Source organism: Asterias amurensis, chromosome 1 (genome assembly GCF_032118995.1).
Source record: "Asterias amurensis chromosome 1, ASM3211899v1".
Lineage (NCBI taxonomy): Eukaryota > Metazoa > Echinodermata > Asteroidea > Forcipulatida > Asteriidae > Asterias > Asterias amurensis.
Window position 1 is genome coordinate 21185563 of NC_092648.1, and position 17651 is coordinate 21203213.

General features: G+C 39.0%; 1 protein-coding gene across 1 annotated transcript in view; it reads right to left on the reverse strand.

Moving 5' to 3' along the window:
- LOC139946208 (xanthine dehydrogenase/oxidase-like) overlaps positions 1-17398 on the reverse strand; it is a 32201-nt gene extending 14803 nt beyond the window's left edge. The window contains exons 1-22 of the mRNA XM_071943860.1: positions 17303-17398; positions 16514-16571; positions 15970-16066; positions 14905-15013; positions 14284-14472; positions 12595-12654; positions 12308-12388; positions 11684-11828; positions 10991-11158; positions 9821-9897; positions 9369-9465; positions 8203-8309; positions 7490-7674; positions 6562-6727; positions 6224-6316; positions 5216-5333; positions 3701-3752; positions 3146-3275; positions 2852-2971; positions 2004-2222; positions 1475-1608; positions 792-966 (exon numbers count right to left, since the gene is read on the reverse strand). Coding sequence (XP_071799961.1) covers positions 792-966; positions 1475-1608; positions 2004-2222; positions 2852-2971; positions 3146-3275; positions 3701-3752; positions 5216-5333; positions 6224-6316; positions 6562-6727; positions 7490-7674; positions 8203-8309; positions 9369-9465; positions 9821-9897; positions 10991-11158; positions 11684-11828; positions 12308-12388; positions 12595-12654; positions 14284-14472; positions 14905-15013; positions 15970-16066; positions 16514-16571; positions 17303-17356 — 2634 coding nt within the window. The 5' untranslated portion in view covers positions 17357-17398. The remainder of the gene's footprint in view (positions 1-791; positions 967-1474; positions 1609-2003; positions 2223-2851; positions 2972-3145; positions 3276-3700; positions 3753-5215; positions 5334-6223; positions 6317-6561; positions 6728-7489; positions 7675-8202; positions 8310-9368; positions 9466-9820; positions 9898-10990; positions 11159-11683; positions 11829-12307; positions 12389-12594; positions 12655-14283; positions 14473-14904; positions 15014-15969; positions 16067-16513; positions 16572-17302) is intronic.
- Positions 17399-17651: the final 253 nt, after the last annotated feature.

A 17651-nucleotide genomic window follows, 5' to 3' on the forward strand; every position in this document is an offset into this window, starting at 1 on the left:
AACTCTTTTAAAGACACTGTACACTATTGGTAATTGAAAAAGACCAGTATTCTCACTTGGTGTATCTCAACATAAGCATAGAATAACAAACCTGTGAAAATTTTAGCTCAATTGGTCGTCAACGTTACGAGATAACTAAGAAAGAAAATCACCTTTGTCACACAAAGTTGTGTGCTTTCAGATGCTTGATTTTGAGACCTCAAAATCTAATTCTGAGGTCCTAAAATCAAATTCGTGGAAAATTACTTCTTTCTCGAAACCTACGTCTCTTCAGAGGGAGCTGTTTCTCACAATGTTTTATACCACCAACCTCTCCCCATTACTTGTTCCCAAGTAAGGTTTTATGCTAATGATTATTTTGAGTAATTACCAATAATGTCCACTGCCTTTAAGAATGCAGCTATTACTAAATTATGCAACAAAAAGTCATATCTTCTATTTCGAGTGATGTTCTCGGTCAATGATGCTAGTTGTCTCCAGATCTCCTTCTCCAACCGTATTTATTTCTTAAAATTTGTTGTTTACATCCAAAATTGCCAAACATGCCTCCTCTAGAAATCACAACAAATAGCCTCTATTGCCTCTGTGAAGTATCAGATCTGTGGCCGATTTTCACAAAGCAAAAAGATCAATCGCAAGACAACTTGTCAGTATTACCATAGGGATTTGTATTGTGACATCATACTTTACTTAGCTACTTCCATTGATTTGCAGTTAAGATCAATCTTAGCTCTTTGTGAAATCAGCCCCTGGCCTCAAATTTTGATTGTGATCATTGCAACAAGACTCACCGAGACGGATAGATCCAAAGAGTTGCCGCTGTTGGAGTACAGGTTAAGCTGAAGTGCCCTTATCTTGCCGTCATCATTAAATCCCACCTTATATCGTCCCATAAATGGATGGCGTGTTCCAGTAGTGCACATGTCCTCATCTCTATCCAGCATCATACGGACTGGACGATTCACTCTTCGGAATGGAAATAAAAAGAAGGGGGGGGTAATTTTATTATCAAAGTGTCTTCACATTTAGCAGAGTGTTTCTTCCCAACCCTCACCACAAAACTTGATTTGTAATACAACCAAACTATCTCTCCATCAATTTGATGGGAAGTATACACTGTAACTTTGGTTTTTGGAACAGTTTGATTGTTTTAATCTTATATAAATATTGATGCAACAAAGAGCTGTTTAGCAAAAATACTGCTCACCAAACTTATTTGCTAAGCAAAAAATGATTCGGGCACCAGTCAAACCTATGTAAAATAATAATGGAATGTTGGCTGGTAACCTGTTTTTGCTAAGCAATATATTTCTGTGCTGAGCAAGTTTTAGTGCTTATGGGTCCAGGGGTGGGTTTCACAAAGAGTTAAGACTACTTAGGAATAGTCCTAACTCTTTGTGAGATCGAACCCTGAACTTGAGTTCTTTACTTGATTCATTTAGCGAGGAATGTACAAATCTGGAGGATAGCTTACTTTCTCGCAGCTACAGCGCACACAGCTGCAGTGATACAGCACCTACTTTCCTTGCCACCAAAGCCTCCTCCAAGTCTCTTTACTCGACTTACAACCTTGTTTTCTCGGACTCCTAGAGCAGTCGCAACAATGGACTTTAGAGAGAGAGAGAGAGAAAGATGCAAATCATCTAAGGGCATTTTAACATGCCTGTATAAGCTTTTTGTAAAACATTTCACAAAAATAGATATCTAAATAATAATAATAATAATTATTATTGTTATTATTTTTTAAGCATAGGATTCGAACTGCCTCCAGCAACCGGGCAATCTCATTGGTCTAGTTGGTATGAAACTGCTCCAGAATTGCAAAGGTTGTGGGTTTGAATCCCGCTCAAGTAATATTTTTTTTTTTTTTTTACAGAGCTTGGATAAGTTCTGAGTATGATGTGCTAACAACCATTGTTATACATGTATATGTGTAAAACAAAAATTAAATGCATTGTTACTGTTTTTAGTATTATTAAAATGGGATAACGAATCCAGCCCACCTGGGTTGCTTTCAGCGCCTGAGTTGATGAAATGACTTCGACTTCCCCGTCTTCGCCTGGGATAACCAACGTAGACACAGTCTCTAGGTAGAAGTGTTCCTGAGCCCCTACTTTGACCTCTCCTTCAAGGATGTGATGAGAACTCTCAAAACCTTCCTGGACGTTTCCTCTCTTGACAGAGTTCTGCGGCTTGAAGAAGGAGCTATGCTCGATGGCGTCCTGTTAAGAGAACAAAATCAAACCAAAACTATAGACCATATTGAAAAAACCCTCTGACGCTATGACAGGGGCGAAAATGTAGGACAGGCCATATGCTTGTCTTAACACAAACATCAATGAAGCATGCAGCATTTCTGGTTTGAGCATAGGTATTACACCTATGGGTATGATTTCTATGGCGCACATACACGCAAGACCCACACTTACAGAGGCCAAGATATGGGACAGGTATTTGAATGGTACGCCATCATTTGATATGGTCTATTAGGCATTTCCCTTGTGTTTTATATTGATATCTGAAACAAAAAGTTGCATCCCCTTAAGGTGATCCCCTAGCTGCCGCTTCCCAGGTTGTATTGTAATTTGGGTGTGATCCCTGGCTACACGGCAGTTAACGGTTGTATGGCTTCTGACTGGCACCCCCGAACAAAGATATTGACAAAATAGGGACACCGCCAATATAGGGCTAGATAGCTCAGTTGGTAGAGCGCCGGCACGTTAATCCGGAGGTCGTTGGTTCGAATCCCACTCCAGTCAATTCTTTGTTCAACCCCAAAAATCATTTACAAATTTACCCAGTCAGTTTCCCTTGTGGTTTAGGGAGTAAACTACACCAGTCCGAGGCTTACCTCTATGGAGATGAGTGCTGGCAGTTCTTCATAGTCCACTTTGACAAGTTTAGCAGCGCGCTGAGCGATGGCTTGATCATCAGCCACAATCAAACCGATCGTTTGACCAACAAATATCACCTGAGTTATGAGAGAAAAAAATAAAGAAAAAGTACACAAGATTAATTAGATGCTCAATACTGTCGTTTCAAGTGCAAACTATCAGTATTTTCCTGCATGGTTTGTGGACTACGTTAGAATTGTGAGATCTACAATACTGTCCAAATTCTCTTGCAAAATACTGCAAACACATACCTCTTTGTCTGCAAACAGAGGATCATCTCTGGTTGGCCCTAACCCAACCATATTAGATCCCGGTATATCATTGATGTCTACATAGGCATGGACTCCCTCGACTTCAAGAGCAGGAGTTGCGTCAACAGCCCTAACCATGAAATAGATACAGAGTATGTGTCAAGTTAAAGGGTTTGTGTGCTTTTTGTACGACACAAAACGTCCACAGATTTACATTAAACTTACACAGTCCAATGATAATGATAGTAGAAAGCTTCCTTTTAAAACATTACTTGACAAGGAAATGGACATTTCAAGAAATGAGTGAAGCAATTTCACACACAAAAAATTGCCTCAGTGAGACGAAAATTATTTTAGCATCTACAACAAATTCACCACCAGGCAATGCACATGATCTTAACTGATAACTCAGAAGACAGAAGGCCAAACCTATACATGGAATTAGATGCATTGCTTGGCATGTATTTTCATTTTTACGCATTGCCTACTACGCATTACGCACAACGCATGACAAACAAATGGATATCATGCTCAATGAGTTTGATTGAAACTTACAGGATCTTGGCGTGGGCCTTCTTGCTCAACACAGAGGCTACGTACAGTTCACCTGTTGAGAGAGAGTAATTGAGAACCTGATTTAGACCCTTCCCATGAAATATGTTAGCCGCACATAGCGCGTGCGCACGCACATAGCGCGTGCGCACTAACATCTTGGTTGGCAAAATGAGGGAACATTGCGCTGTTTTGTACAAAACTAATGGCTGCGTGTCGCAGATTCGATTGCGAGTCTACTTAGTGCACAACTATGGCGTTTGCCAACCAATAGGGTCAGTACGTGTGCGTGAATGTAACAGGCATATTTCATGGGAAGGGTCCATTATCTTAAGTGTATGAATCTGAAGGATTTTGAAAGATTGAGGCATATTTGACATTTGCTTATTGACCCAGGAAACGGAACACACCACTACACAATGCTAGTCCACCATTTCCACCATTTTGGGAGTCAATTCCTTTCGCTACACTTTGACTCCCAAAGTGGTAGACGAGTTTAGACAGGTGTAAGTGTACTTGGCGTTCACGAAAGCAATGATGGAGTACTACACACATGTACAAAACATTCACATTGTTAAAGGAACACGTGGCCTTGGATCGGTCGAGTTGGTCTTTGAAAAGCGTTTGTAACCGTTTGTTATAAAATGCATATGGGTAGAAAGATGTTGTAAAAGTAGAATACAATGATCCACACAAACATGCCTCGAAATTGCGTGGTTTTCCTTTTACCTCGTCGACTAACACGTCGGCCATTTATGGGGGTCAAAATTTTGACTCCCATAAATGGCCGACCATGTTAGTTCGCACAGTAGAAGGAAAACCACGCAATTTCGAGGCAAACTTGTGTGGATCATTGTATTCTACTTTTAAAACATCTTTCCAACCATATGCATTTTATAAAAAACGGTTACAAACACTTTTGTTTTGACCAACTCGTCTGATCTAAGGCAACGTGTTCCTTTAAAGACAGTGGACACTATTGGTAATTGTCAAAGACCAGTCTTCTCACTTGGTGTTTATCAACATATGCATAAAATAACACACCTGTGAAAATTCGATCGGTCATCAAAGTTGCGAGATAATAATGAAAGAAAAAAACACCCTTGTCACACGAAGTTGTATGCGTTTAGATGGTTGATTTCGAGACCTCAAGTTCTAAATCTGAGGTCTTGAAATCAAATTTGTGGAAAATTACTTCTTTCTCGAAAACTATGGCACTTCAGAGGGAGCTGTTTCTCACAATGTTTTGTACCATCAGCCTCTCCCCATTTTATGCTGATAATTATTTTGAGTAATTACCAATAGTGTCCACTGCCTTTAAACCATTTTTCTTTTAATGAGATATCGCCTAACATCACAATGCTGGACAGTAACGAAAAAGTGAGGGCTACACTTCACTTGTTTGGGCTATCAACCCAAATCAACTGTCACCAGGGAAAGCACCGGTATACAGTGTATGGTGTAAGGGTAAAAATCAAATGACAGTCTACATGAACAAAATAATATTCCTGTAATCACCTTTGACCTGGGGGAGGTCATCTACATAAATAGCTTCACCCGTGACCTGCTTGATTGCGGACAGATGGGTCAAAGGTCGTCCAACAGCATCAGAGTCAGGCTGACCCGATGGAACCTCCTGTGTTTCAAAGAAACATGGAAAGTGTTTCAAAGAAACATGGAAAATATTGAAGCACTGGTTAAAGCTGGTTTTTACCAAATGCAAATGCAAAAGAAAAGTGGATGTAACGTGTTTTTAATTATTTTGTGATGCAAGTTCGCCCCAACTTTTTGTTAGGCTAAAAGACAAGCTTGGCAAGGGATTACAAGAAGAAACATTATTAAATGTGAAAATAACACAGGGGAGCTGAAGGAAAGTAAAACAGTCTAAATTGTAGGATGGAGGGAAACATGCACCAGGCAAGGAGTTGCAGTCAAGGAATAAAGCTGTTGGAATGGCTCTAAATTTGTTCTACACCTCAGCAAATCAAGTGTGTATAAGAAGCAGAAAGTCTGGTTTCACGCTCAAACATTCTAATAGAGGAACCAGGTCAGACACACTGGTGGCACATTTGACGTAAAGATATCTCTAGAAACGTTGCCCGAAACGTTTGTGTGGATCTCCACTTTCAATGCGTAGAAAAATGTCTAATTTCATATAGTTTGAAATGCTTTGTCTTTAACAAAGAAAAAGGGTCTTCCTGAAATGCTGGCGTGGTTGTTGAAACAGGAATTATTTCCAGTGGGGACTTTGGTAGTTATGGCCGTGTCTGAATTGGCGGCTACAGCTAGAGCTACGGCTAGATTTCCGCGTCATCATGCGTTGAGGTATAGGACATCCTTGGCAGCACCCTTAGCAACAGCCGTAGCCGTAGCTGTAGACGCCAATTCGGGTACGGACTAAATTTCCAAACAATCTGCATATACATTGTAAGACCAAGGAGGAACACCATATTGCCAAGAAATTAATAGTGAGGATGATCTCATGAATATTCTTTCCCTGAAAATCCTATCATCCAATCATATTACCTGAAACATCTGCACACCCTTCACAGGGCTCTTATGATAGCTCTGATTGGCTGTTTTGTAGGATGCTGGAATTGATACCCCACTCAGGCCAGGCTGTATAGTGAAAAATATCAAAATGAAGGAAATGAATAAGTGAAACTTGAGTGATGGAAACAAAAACAATTCTTTAAGAAAATATTCTTTTACAAGAGAAAAAGACAGAAATATATGCTTTTTAGATCAATCTATTCAGACCTCGCCCACCTGAACAACAATGACACAGGCGTTTTTCACTAAGGTAAACAACATTGAAACATTATTGTGAAATTATTATGTGTATTATTATTGTTGTTTCTTACCAGCTTCATACTGACTTGCTCCAAGACAAAGAGGTAGAACTTGAAGAAGAAGCTGAGAGTCAGAGATTGTCGATAAGGCTCCATCCCTCCTGGAGCACCAGGAGAAAGGGGTAAATCCTGGACCAGTAACGGGCACATGGCTTCCACTAAACCATCACTCCAGGATCTATACATAACAACAAGTCAAGGGAGGTAAGATGGAGGCAACATAAAGGAAGGGAAAGGCTAACACAAGAAAGGTAGTGGCAGCACCTCAATGGCACTGATCATTATTGGTAACAGTCAAAGACCAGGGCCCAATTTCATGGCTCTGCTTACCGCCGAATTCTGCGCTTACGATCACGATTCCCCGCTCACGTGCAAGCGCCAAATTTCTGCACTAGCCTTGTAAGCGTAGAATGCCTAGTTACGTGGAGTACGCACGCGCAGAAGCCAAAATTCGCCGCTAACCTGTGAAATACGCTTGCCGTAAGCACAGAATTTCCTGCTTCCGTAAGTGAGATTCTGTGCAAACGGTAAGCAGAGCCATGAAACTGGGCCCTGTAGTGTATCCCAACATATGCATTAAATAGCAAATCTGTGGATATTTTGACTCAATGGTTCATTGAAGATGCAAGAAAATAATGAAAGAAAAACCCACCCTTGTTGCACATCTTTGTGTACTATCGCATGCATAATAAAAGGTTCTAGGCCTGAAGTCTTTTAACATTTGAAGAGAAACGATCTCTTTCTCAAAAAACTATGTTACTTTAGAGGGAGCCGTTTCTCACAATGTTTTATACCATTTAGATCAACAGCTCTCCATTGCCAGTGACCAAGTATGTTTCTATTGTTTTTATTTTGAGTAATAACCAAAAGTGTCAATTGCATTTAAAATACATAGATTTAGGGTAAAACACAAATACATGTAATGGTCAAACAATAGTACCTTCCGTTCAAGCTTGCCATAGTCTTCACTGCCAGCACTGACGTAGCAGCCATACCTCCAAATGCTAGAGTACAATCCTGCACTATATTAGTGCCTGGTTTGAAGACTACCCTCATGCCAGCGTTGACTATAGCAATATCATCCTCTCGACGTGGAGACTGTTTGTATCCTTGGAAGTATTCATTCTGGAGAGAAACAGCAACATTTTAGAATTGTTACGAGAAATCTATTTGATTTTTGGGGTTGAACAAAGAATTGACTAGAGTGGGATTCGAACCAACGACCTCCGGATTAAGAAAAATGTATAGGTGAGAGTCATACCAAATGTCATACATGTAGGCCCAGCTGTAAAGGCACTGGGCACCTCTAGTAGTTGTCAAAGCCCAGTCTGCTCACTTGGTTCATTCCGACAAATATGCATAAAACAACAAATCTGTGGACATTTTTACTCAATTGGTCATCAAAGATGCCAGAGAATAGTGCAGGAAAAAACAACCCTTTTGCACAAATTTGTGTTCTTTCAGATGCTACTAAAAGGCTTCAGCTAAAGTCTTGTATTATTTGAATGACAAATTACCTTTTTCTCAAAAACTACGTTACTTCAGAGGGAGCCATTTTCTCACATTGTTTTATACTATCAACAACTCTTCATTGCTTGTTACCAAGTAAGTTTTTATGTAAATACTAAAAGTGTCTAGTGTAACACAAATTACCTCCAATGTGTATGGTATGTTGATGACTTTTATGACCTCGTCCTTGGCAATAACATTCTTCCGATAACCAGTGAAGAAATTGCCATCCATGGTAACCATGCGAGTTCCTGAAAGTAGAAAGAAAGTATGCAAATTAACTCATGTTTATGGTTGCAATGGAGAGAATATTTTTATGAGATGAAACATAGTTGTTTTATATAAATGAAATACAGATCCTTGTCATTTTGGTGGAACTTACTTCACGTGACATTCACTATTACTCCCATCCGCACCGGCGATCAAAAAGACCTATTCGCCCATGGGGAATAGCATTTCCCATTCAACAGTTAGGATCATCCTTGTTCCCAATGTTGTTGAGCAGTACAGGGCCGCCGCACCGCTGCTAAAACAAAGGAGCACCTGTGCAAAAGGTTGTGATCCGATTTGTGCATTGTTGCCGCTATGCGGCGCTATATTATTTCTGGTTGTCAGTAATTTGTGTGATTTTTCATAATGTTATTCTTTTAAAATACATCAAATGACAAGGATCTATATGTCAGTTATACAAAACAAATATTGAGTGGCTTTAATTTGTGGATTGGAAGGAATATTATAGCATGGTAAAATTTGGACTCTTCCATTGGAAATGGAACAGTCCAAATTTTACCTTGCGATAATATTCCTCCCATTCCACTCTGAGCCACTCAATATTTGCATACCATTGTTGCTTGCCCAACCATCCTCTGTGAGCCCAGACAAGGCAAGCTTCTCGTGGGAGAAGATGTCTTTCCTTCACAGACACCCTGAAATGAGACACTGGCTTGGCCAAGGCTGAGGAACTACAATCATGAATGCTGGATCGCAACATCTTCACAAAAATAGCTGGGCAGGCTCGAGCTTCTACATGGCGCTCGACTTGATGAATGGTATACACTCCACCTTTAAACTATTTGAAAGTAATTGCTCCTGGTGTTTTGAACGCAATCCCTTTAAAGGTTCTACTCCTCATCTATCAATACATGCCCCATCTCCTAGATACATCCAGGATTGAATACAGTTAATTTGTAAACTTAACCACCGCTGGAGTGTTTCTGAGCACGTTCTTGCTGCATACACTTCAGGGCTGTTTATTGAATGGAGACCAGACAGAAGTAGTTAAAAGACGAACTTGGACTTTTTTTACTTACCTCGTTTTGACACGACCTCCAATTTGCAAACCGCAGCCATGAGAAGAGGGTTCAGATCTGATATAGGTGATCCTGTTGCTATGGCACCTCCCAAACTCTGTAATATCCAATTCAAACAAAAGATATATAACAACATTATACGATGTTATAACAAAAGGGTTACGATTGCTTTTCAAAGACCAACTCTACCGTTCAATGTCAACGTGTTCCTTTAAAGGAACATGTTGCCTTGGATCGGACGAGTTGGTCTATAAAAAGCGTTGTAACCCTTTTTTATAAAATGCATATGGTTGGAAAGATGTTTAAAAAGTAGAATGCAATGATCCACACAAGTTTGCCTCGAAATTACGTGGTTTTCCTTTTACTGTGCGAACTAACACGGTCGGCCATTTATGGGAGTGAGCTGGGACTGAGTGAATTCACAAAGACTGTGAATGACACCAATAACTTACCGCAGTGTTTCTAATTTGATGACCTGCAAACCAGCGCAACATCTCAACAATGGCAGCAAAGATACGCGTCTTATACTCTGCTTAGAAGAAAACAAAGAGTTTGCAATTTGTGCTTATGACATACTAAAAGGCATAATAAAGAATTTGTAAAAAAGACATTGCACTGAACTATGGAGCAAACCTATGCAGCAGCCGATTGTTTGTTTGTCTGAATGAACTTCCCTTCATGGAACTCGGCAAACTCCCACAAGGGATATAAACAGGGGTTGCTTTCATACACTGCTTAACAGTCAGCAAATTTTCGTGCTAACTATAAAAGAAAAATTTGCTAAAGGCCATTATACACTTTCGGAACAGAAAAAAACAATAAAAGTTGACAGATTTACAACTAACTTACAGGGTTTACAGAAGGTAATGGTAAAAGACTTCTCTTGAAATATTATTCCATGAAATGCTTTACTTTTTCAGAAAACATTAAAACAATTATACGGATTTATAGTTAACACATGCCATAACACAACGAAACGTGCAGTATAAACCATCACCATACGCCCATACATTGCCGTTTCGGGCTGTTATACTCAGGAAATTATGCAACAGAAATTTGTTCATAATCTTGTTCATTATCAGAAAAAAAATTATAATCTTTTAAACAATCTTTTTCTCTAAACACTTCCCTTTTAAATGTTTTTTATAATGTACATTCTTGTTGTGTATCTTTTAAACTCAATTCAGCCCTCGGGCTACGACGTTTGAATTTTTAAAAAACCAATAATAGTAACAATATTAATAATAAGAAGAAAAAAATACATGTAGGGCTTTGCTTTAGAATTGTAGATTCTACAAACATGTTTGTGGAGAAAATTGGAAAGTGTCGGTTCGGTCGATACCTTTCCTTCGACACTCTGCTCAAGTACAATATTGGGTGCATTTGATTAGCTCCCCTGGGTCGACCCCGCGGTGCTCACTCGGGTGAGCCTCTGACAAGAGCTAATCGAATGATCACTCACCCTCTCGTGGTGACGTCATGCACCTGGGGCCAGCCCCAAGTGACACCAGGGGCTGACCCAGATGAGCCCCTGGAACGAAGTCAAAGCTATTCGAACGTACATGGGGCAGACTGGGGTCGACCAAGGGAAGCTAATCGAACGTACCCAATCATTAACCCACCTGGTTCACTTTGAATAAATTTCTTGAGGTATTCATCGAGGGTTGTAAGGGTCACTGAAGCACCCACTTTTATCCCAGTGGGAGAAGTCTCGATGGTCGTCAACTCAGGGATAAAGTTCAAGTCAATAAGGATTGGGTAAACTTGACTCTTAAACTTCATCTCAACACCTGCATAAATAGTCAAAAAGACAACATGATCAAATGAAATAAAGCAATTACTGACTAACTTTCAATATCTATATTCCTTATAGGCACAGGAGACCTTTGGTAATTTTCAGAGACACCATTGATAATTGTGAAAGCCACCTTTGGTAATTGTCAAAGACACCTTTGGTAATTGTCAAAGACACCTTTGGTAATTGTCAAAGACACCTTTGGTAATTGTCAAAGACACCTTTTGTAATTGTCAAAGACGCCTTTTGTAATTGTCAAAGACACCTTTTGTAATTGTCCAAGATACCTTTGATAATTGTCCAAGATACCTTTGATAATTGTAAAAAACCAGTATACTCACTTGAGGTATCCCAACCTATGCATCAAAAATAAAAAATCTGTGATTTTATTTTTAACTCCATTGGTCATCAAAGTTGCAAGAGAACAATAAAAAGAAAAAACACATATTTCATGGTAAAGGTCAATTTAGTGAATATTAAAATAAATTCTGTTAGTTTCCAAAATTGAAGAAAAACCCACCGACTTCTGTGTTTCCGACAACCATGTTTGCCTCTGGGTGGCTCCCTTTGAGTTCCAGTAACTGCTGCAGTGTGACTGGACGATACCAAGTTACACGGTCACCCAAAAACCTCTGAATAGCGGGAGATTCCTTGTCCAACATCATCTACAAATTATTCAAGGTAAATAACAGCTGAAAATTCTGAAAGAGAGGCCTTTATTCTAAAGCTCTAGTGTTCAAACAAAAAAGTAAATATTATGAGCTAAATTGAATGCAACAGCTTTTTAAAATTATATAATTGCTATTAGCCTTTTGAGGTTAATATATGGTGGACTCTGTAATAATGAGTGCACTGTTCGTTTTTTTAATTGAATTGAATTGAATGGTTTATTCATATAAACAATAACCTTAATAAAAATCTCATTCAAATTTATGTACAAAAAAAACATAAAAGTGTAGTGGACCCCTTCCCCCAAACTAAAAGAGGCCAAATTGCACAGGAGATGCCAGAAAAAAACCTAAACATTTAAAAGACAGTACATAGGTTGCAATATAAGTTTGGGTGTCGCACAGTACCATGCATGAAAGCGGTCAATGAGTTTAAAACCTTAAACCATGCAAGGTTTTGACAGTTAATAACTTACAATGAGCTCTGGGGGAAAGATGACTTCTTGAGAGGGGTCATAGGGCGTGAACTCACTGGGGTCAAACAGCTTTGTAGATACCTGTGGAGGGTCAAGAAAATAAGATCACTATTGTTCTTAATGACAGTAAAATATTCCTTTTTGTATACTAATTCTCCCCTATCCCCACTTCCCTCCCCCTTATAATCCTCATCCACCACAACACTTGTACGGGTTAGTTTCAGTACATCTCTCTTTCAATGGCTTTCTTAAGAAATCTGATGTCCCTTTTAGAGTCAATTGCTTACCCCTTCTTCAGCGGCGGCGTTCATGCAGCAGTTAGCATTGTTTCCGCCACAACAACCCTCCTGAAAATGTTAAAATAAAGCAACATCAACCACATCAAAATAATAAAGCACATTGTTTATTATGTGTGTTCTACAGGAGATCCTGTACATAGGCAGATATGAAATAAATTTTGGTTTAACCCATTCACACCGGTTTGTGTTGGCGATTTATACTCGGTACTTTCCCTGAGTTCTGTGAAAAAACATCTTAGGCATATTACTCGTTTGGGATTCGAACCCATGACCTTTGCTTTTCTAGAGCAACTGACCACTAAGGTAGCTATGGGTTTTTTTCTCCCCAGACTCGGGAAAATACCGAGTAAACAGTGCCAACAGTAAAGGTAAAAACAAACTTAATATTCTTCATCCTCGATGCAAATTTAATAGGCAGGTATGGGTCAAATAACATAATGAAAATGTCCACAACTTATGACCATTTAAAGCCATTTATTCGTCATGTTGTGGGCGACTGTAATTCTAAAACACTCCTCACTTTGTACAAGTCCATTGTTTTACCTCTTCTAGATTATTGTTCTCCTGTTTGGCATATTTATCGTGTTAAACATGAGACTCAACTAGAAAAGGTGCAGAGGTATGCCACAAGGCTAATGCTTCATCAAAGGAGACAGGAACAACTCTACAATAGCAGGCTTATAGAAACAGGGCTTTCCACTAAGCTTGGGCGATATCACGATATTATCGAATATCGTGATATTAATTTGGAAACGATTTCGATATCGGATGGATTTGGTTTTAATCGAAATATCGATATATCGCGATATATCGCGATAATCGCGATAATCGCGATATATCGCGATATCGATTAAATATCGCGATGTATTTGCTAGCTGAGACATCTCGCACCCCATAGGTTTGGAGTAAAACCAGAAGAATATGTCATTAGAACACCTCTCTTATGCTATGACTATCTCTTCTACAACTTTCACTTGGAGTGTGAAGACTGATGATGTCAAATTTAATTAATCGCGATTATATCGAATATCGCGATGTATTGTCGGCGATATATCGTGAATAAAATAAATCGATATCGCCCAAGCATACTTTCCACCCTAAGTAATAGAAGAGAATACTTGGTCTATGCTTTTGTATGTAAACAACTGGTTGCTCACAATCATACAGGTGCCTTGACATCCTTTTTATGCAAAATATTGGTTAATGCTAGACACAAAGAAAAACTTGTCAGTGATTTTTATTATCTTCTGTGCTTTTTTATATGCCCTTTCTTGCCTTAATGTATTTTTGGGGATTTAGGAGACACACCCCTTTTGGCGATAGTTATTTTCTCAACTTTTATGCTCTCCTGGGCACCCCACTGTTGTTTTACTTTGTTTTCTAAATTATGTTTAATGTATGTACATGTGCTTGTAAATGTGATTGCCCTAATAAATATTATTAATATTATTATTATTATTAGCCATTAGACACTTTCAGTAAACAGTATTGTCCAAAGGCCCACACTTCGTGTATCACAACTTATATATAAAATAACAAACCTGTGAAAATTTAGGCTCAATAGGTCATCGGAGTCGGGAGAAAATAACGGAAAAACCCACCTTTGTTTCCGCACTTCATTTTTTCTTTTCTGAAAGTGTCCAATGGCTTTAAACTGGTGACTGCACAATATCTTACCTTAGTGAATGTGCTGTAGCCTTGCAGGATTGGTCGGTACCCAGTACATCGGCAAAGATTCCCTTCGAATGCACTCTCTATTTCCTCCATAGTAGGCACTGGCTTGTTCCTCAGCAGGGCGTACATAGACATCACAATACCAGGAGTGCAGAAACCACACTGAGACCCATGAGCTTTGGCCAGGCGTTCCTGCAATGCAAAGGGATATCAAGAATTAGAATTAAATCAGGGTTCTGATTTTATTTATAAACAATCAATCAATGAATCAGAAGAAATTTACATAGCGCCAAAATCAACAAAATTTGTTTAAAGGCGCTCAAGACAGTGAAGTTAATTAAAAAACACTTGTTGAAACATTTGAGCAGTTTCTTGAAAATACGAATAATCTGATGAGCACTTGATGTGATTTTGAAGAGTGCTCCATTCTTTTGGACCAAAGCAGCAAAACCAGCAATCTGCAAATTACACAGCACTGGTTCTGGGCATGATAAAGATGTCAAGAGCATCACTTTGGGCCAACCATTTTTACTGCTTTTGTATTAAAAAACAGTTCTTTAATCTGTCAGTGTTTAACTATGTCTTATTCAAAGACAAAGAAGCGCCATTGTTGTGTAGTCTAACCTGGACTGGATGTAGTCTGGTTTGTGTGCTGCCGATTCCTTCAACGGTTGTGACTGCCAGACCGTGCACTGAACATATCGGAGTCAAGCAAGCATTCACTGCATAGTGACTGAAAGATAAAAGTCAATTTAAGAACAAGTATTAGATATAAGCTTGGGCGACTAGTCCAACTAATGCCTAAGTTGCAACTACTGATTGCTTAGTCGAGTTGCAACTACAGTTATTCATCTACTTGATTAATCGTGGCGCCTCGATTACTACAAAAATAGACCGACTTCCTGCTTGGTGAAACAAATGTGTCAACAACAACACAATTTACTTACAAAACACAATCAGACCTAAATGAAACAATCCTTCAATCCTTTCAGCACGAATTTTACTATATTGCGTCCGCGGCAATTAATATGCTGCAATGCATCTTTGGAAATAAAAATTAGTTGTGACTAGTGTCAAAGTTGCAACTGTTTGAGGCACGACTAGTCGGGTAGTAAATTTCACACGTCGCACTTTGTTAGATAATCTTGAAAAGTAAGATTAGACTACTTGAAGCCTCACTTGTAGAAAACCTGCGACCTCTGGATTAAGACGCTGGTGCTCTACCAACTGTTGGCACTAGTATTGGCAGATCAACAAGCCACAACACTGAGCCTGAGTAAGTCTTAAGAGTCAACCTTAAGTTTGAAAACATAAAAGCAGTAAACTATAGACCATGTGAACTTACGAAAGTAGAAGCTAGACAAGTTTTGAGATGTGCACCTTTTCATCATATCAAAAGTTGATAAGAATTAGACAGTGCAACCTCCATAAAATTTTAAGATTTCTTCCATTAGGCTGTGTACAAATCCTGCTTACAGGAAGTCCGGGCTCTGTGGCTCTTTTGTTAAAATGTGATGTCACAGGTCACATTGTCTATTGAGTGGTTCACAAAACTGAATTTGACCTGGTAGCCAAAACCTAGGCAAATCGTTTCAAGCAGTCAGGCAAGGGATCGGAGAGCTGTGTATAATTTATCCCATGACAGGTTTTATTTTCTTGTCGGCCATAACTATACTGTAGCTGTCTTACCTGATACATTTGTGCTTTGGTGAGTACTTGGACACCATGATAGTGCAGGCACCACAACCTCCTTCCCCGCATCCTAGCTTACTCCCTGTTAGAAGCACTGTGTACCATACAAGCTTGAGTTAAGAATCAACATCTATGCCAATGTGTGTATTCTACCCGATTCCGAAGTAAAGTTAACAAAAACAAGTTTTAAAAAGTCATTATAATAATATTAATAGAAACACACCGCGAGGGAAACTGACTGGGTAAGTAATTTGGGATTAAACAAAGAACGAATTATTTGAGTGGGATCTGAACCAATTACCTTCGGAAATGTGCCGGTACTCTACCAACTGAGCCATCTAGCCTTATGTTTCAGTCTATTATCTATTTTGTCAATTTGTTTACCACACTCCCCTAAAAACGGGTACAAAATCATAAAAGGACAACAATCTCAAAATTTCAAAAAACTTACAGATCTTTTTTCTTAAGTTCTTATTGGCCGCTGTTCAGCCATCCATTTTCTCCTTTTTTAAAGACAGAAGAACGATTTTGAAAAGGATACACTTGGTACGTAGGTAAGTCAATATGGTAACTTCTGGTTGAACATGACGATCTACAACCTATGGAGAGCGACAAGAGAAAAACAATATTGTAATCAACAATTTAACACTCAAGTTCTGACCAGTCCCAACTATCGAGTTGGGGGCGCAAGAAACTCAGCGTGCTAAACCACATGGCCATTACACACGGAAATTTGTTCATTCCTTATTGTGCTATTTTTGCGATATAGTCATACCATCCAACCTTCTGACGACCGTGACTATATATCTGGAAAAGGGATTATTACAATATTAATTGTGTAAAAACGAAAACTTAACCTGTTGTCGTTGAACTTCCTCCCAAAGTTCAACAAGGAAAGAGTGCACTTTAATCTTAACGGAGCTGATGGCATTGTGTCACATCATACGGACCCTATTCCCTAATCACAGACTTTATTTGTTTGTACAGATCATGAAAGGAGTTTAGACTGATCAAGGGCTTTTAAGCTGGACTTAGGATCCTGCCAAGCTATCTAAATTCCTTCGTTGTACATTTGATGAACTCAGCAAAATGAATCAAATGCTTAGCCTAAAACTTCTTCTTCCAATGAACGTCTGAACGTATGACCCCCCCCCCCCCCAATAAATAGTATATTTGTTTATTATTATCCTAACTAAAATCATGTAGGCTATAGGCCATAATTGAGTTAGACGGTAAGTTAAAACTTGTATTTAAAGTAATTTAAACTCAGCAGTAAGTACTCAGCAGAGCGGATAATTCATTAGAAAAAGTCACATTCAACTATTTTTACCTTTTTTCCGTTACAAAAGAACACCAGAATATCAGACTTTTCCTGTGCAGCCATCTTCACAGACAGAACTGACCTTCACACTGCACTCAGAGTCGATGTTTGTTGTGTGGGTACAATCGTCGTATACGCGCATACACAGCACAAAATTCTGAATAACACTGTGTAGTCTTTAATCAAAACGCCAATAATAAATCCTACGCCACAAGAGGTCGCGCTCTCAACGCATTTAGCTCTTTATGTCTGTGGGTTTATCGCCAACAGCAAAATATCAGAGATGGGAATAAAATAGTATGACCAGCGACATAAAGGTGCATTATGTCTGTAAATATGACACACACAATGTGTTTCA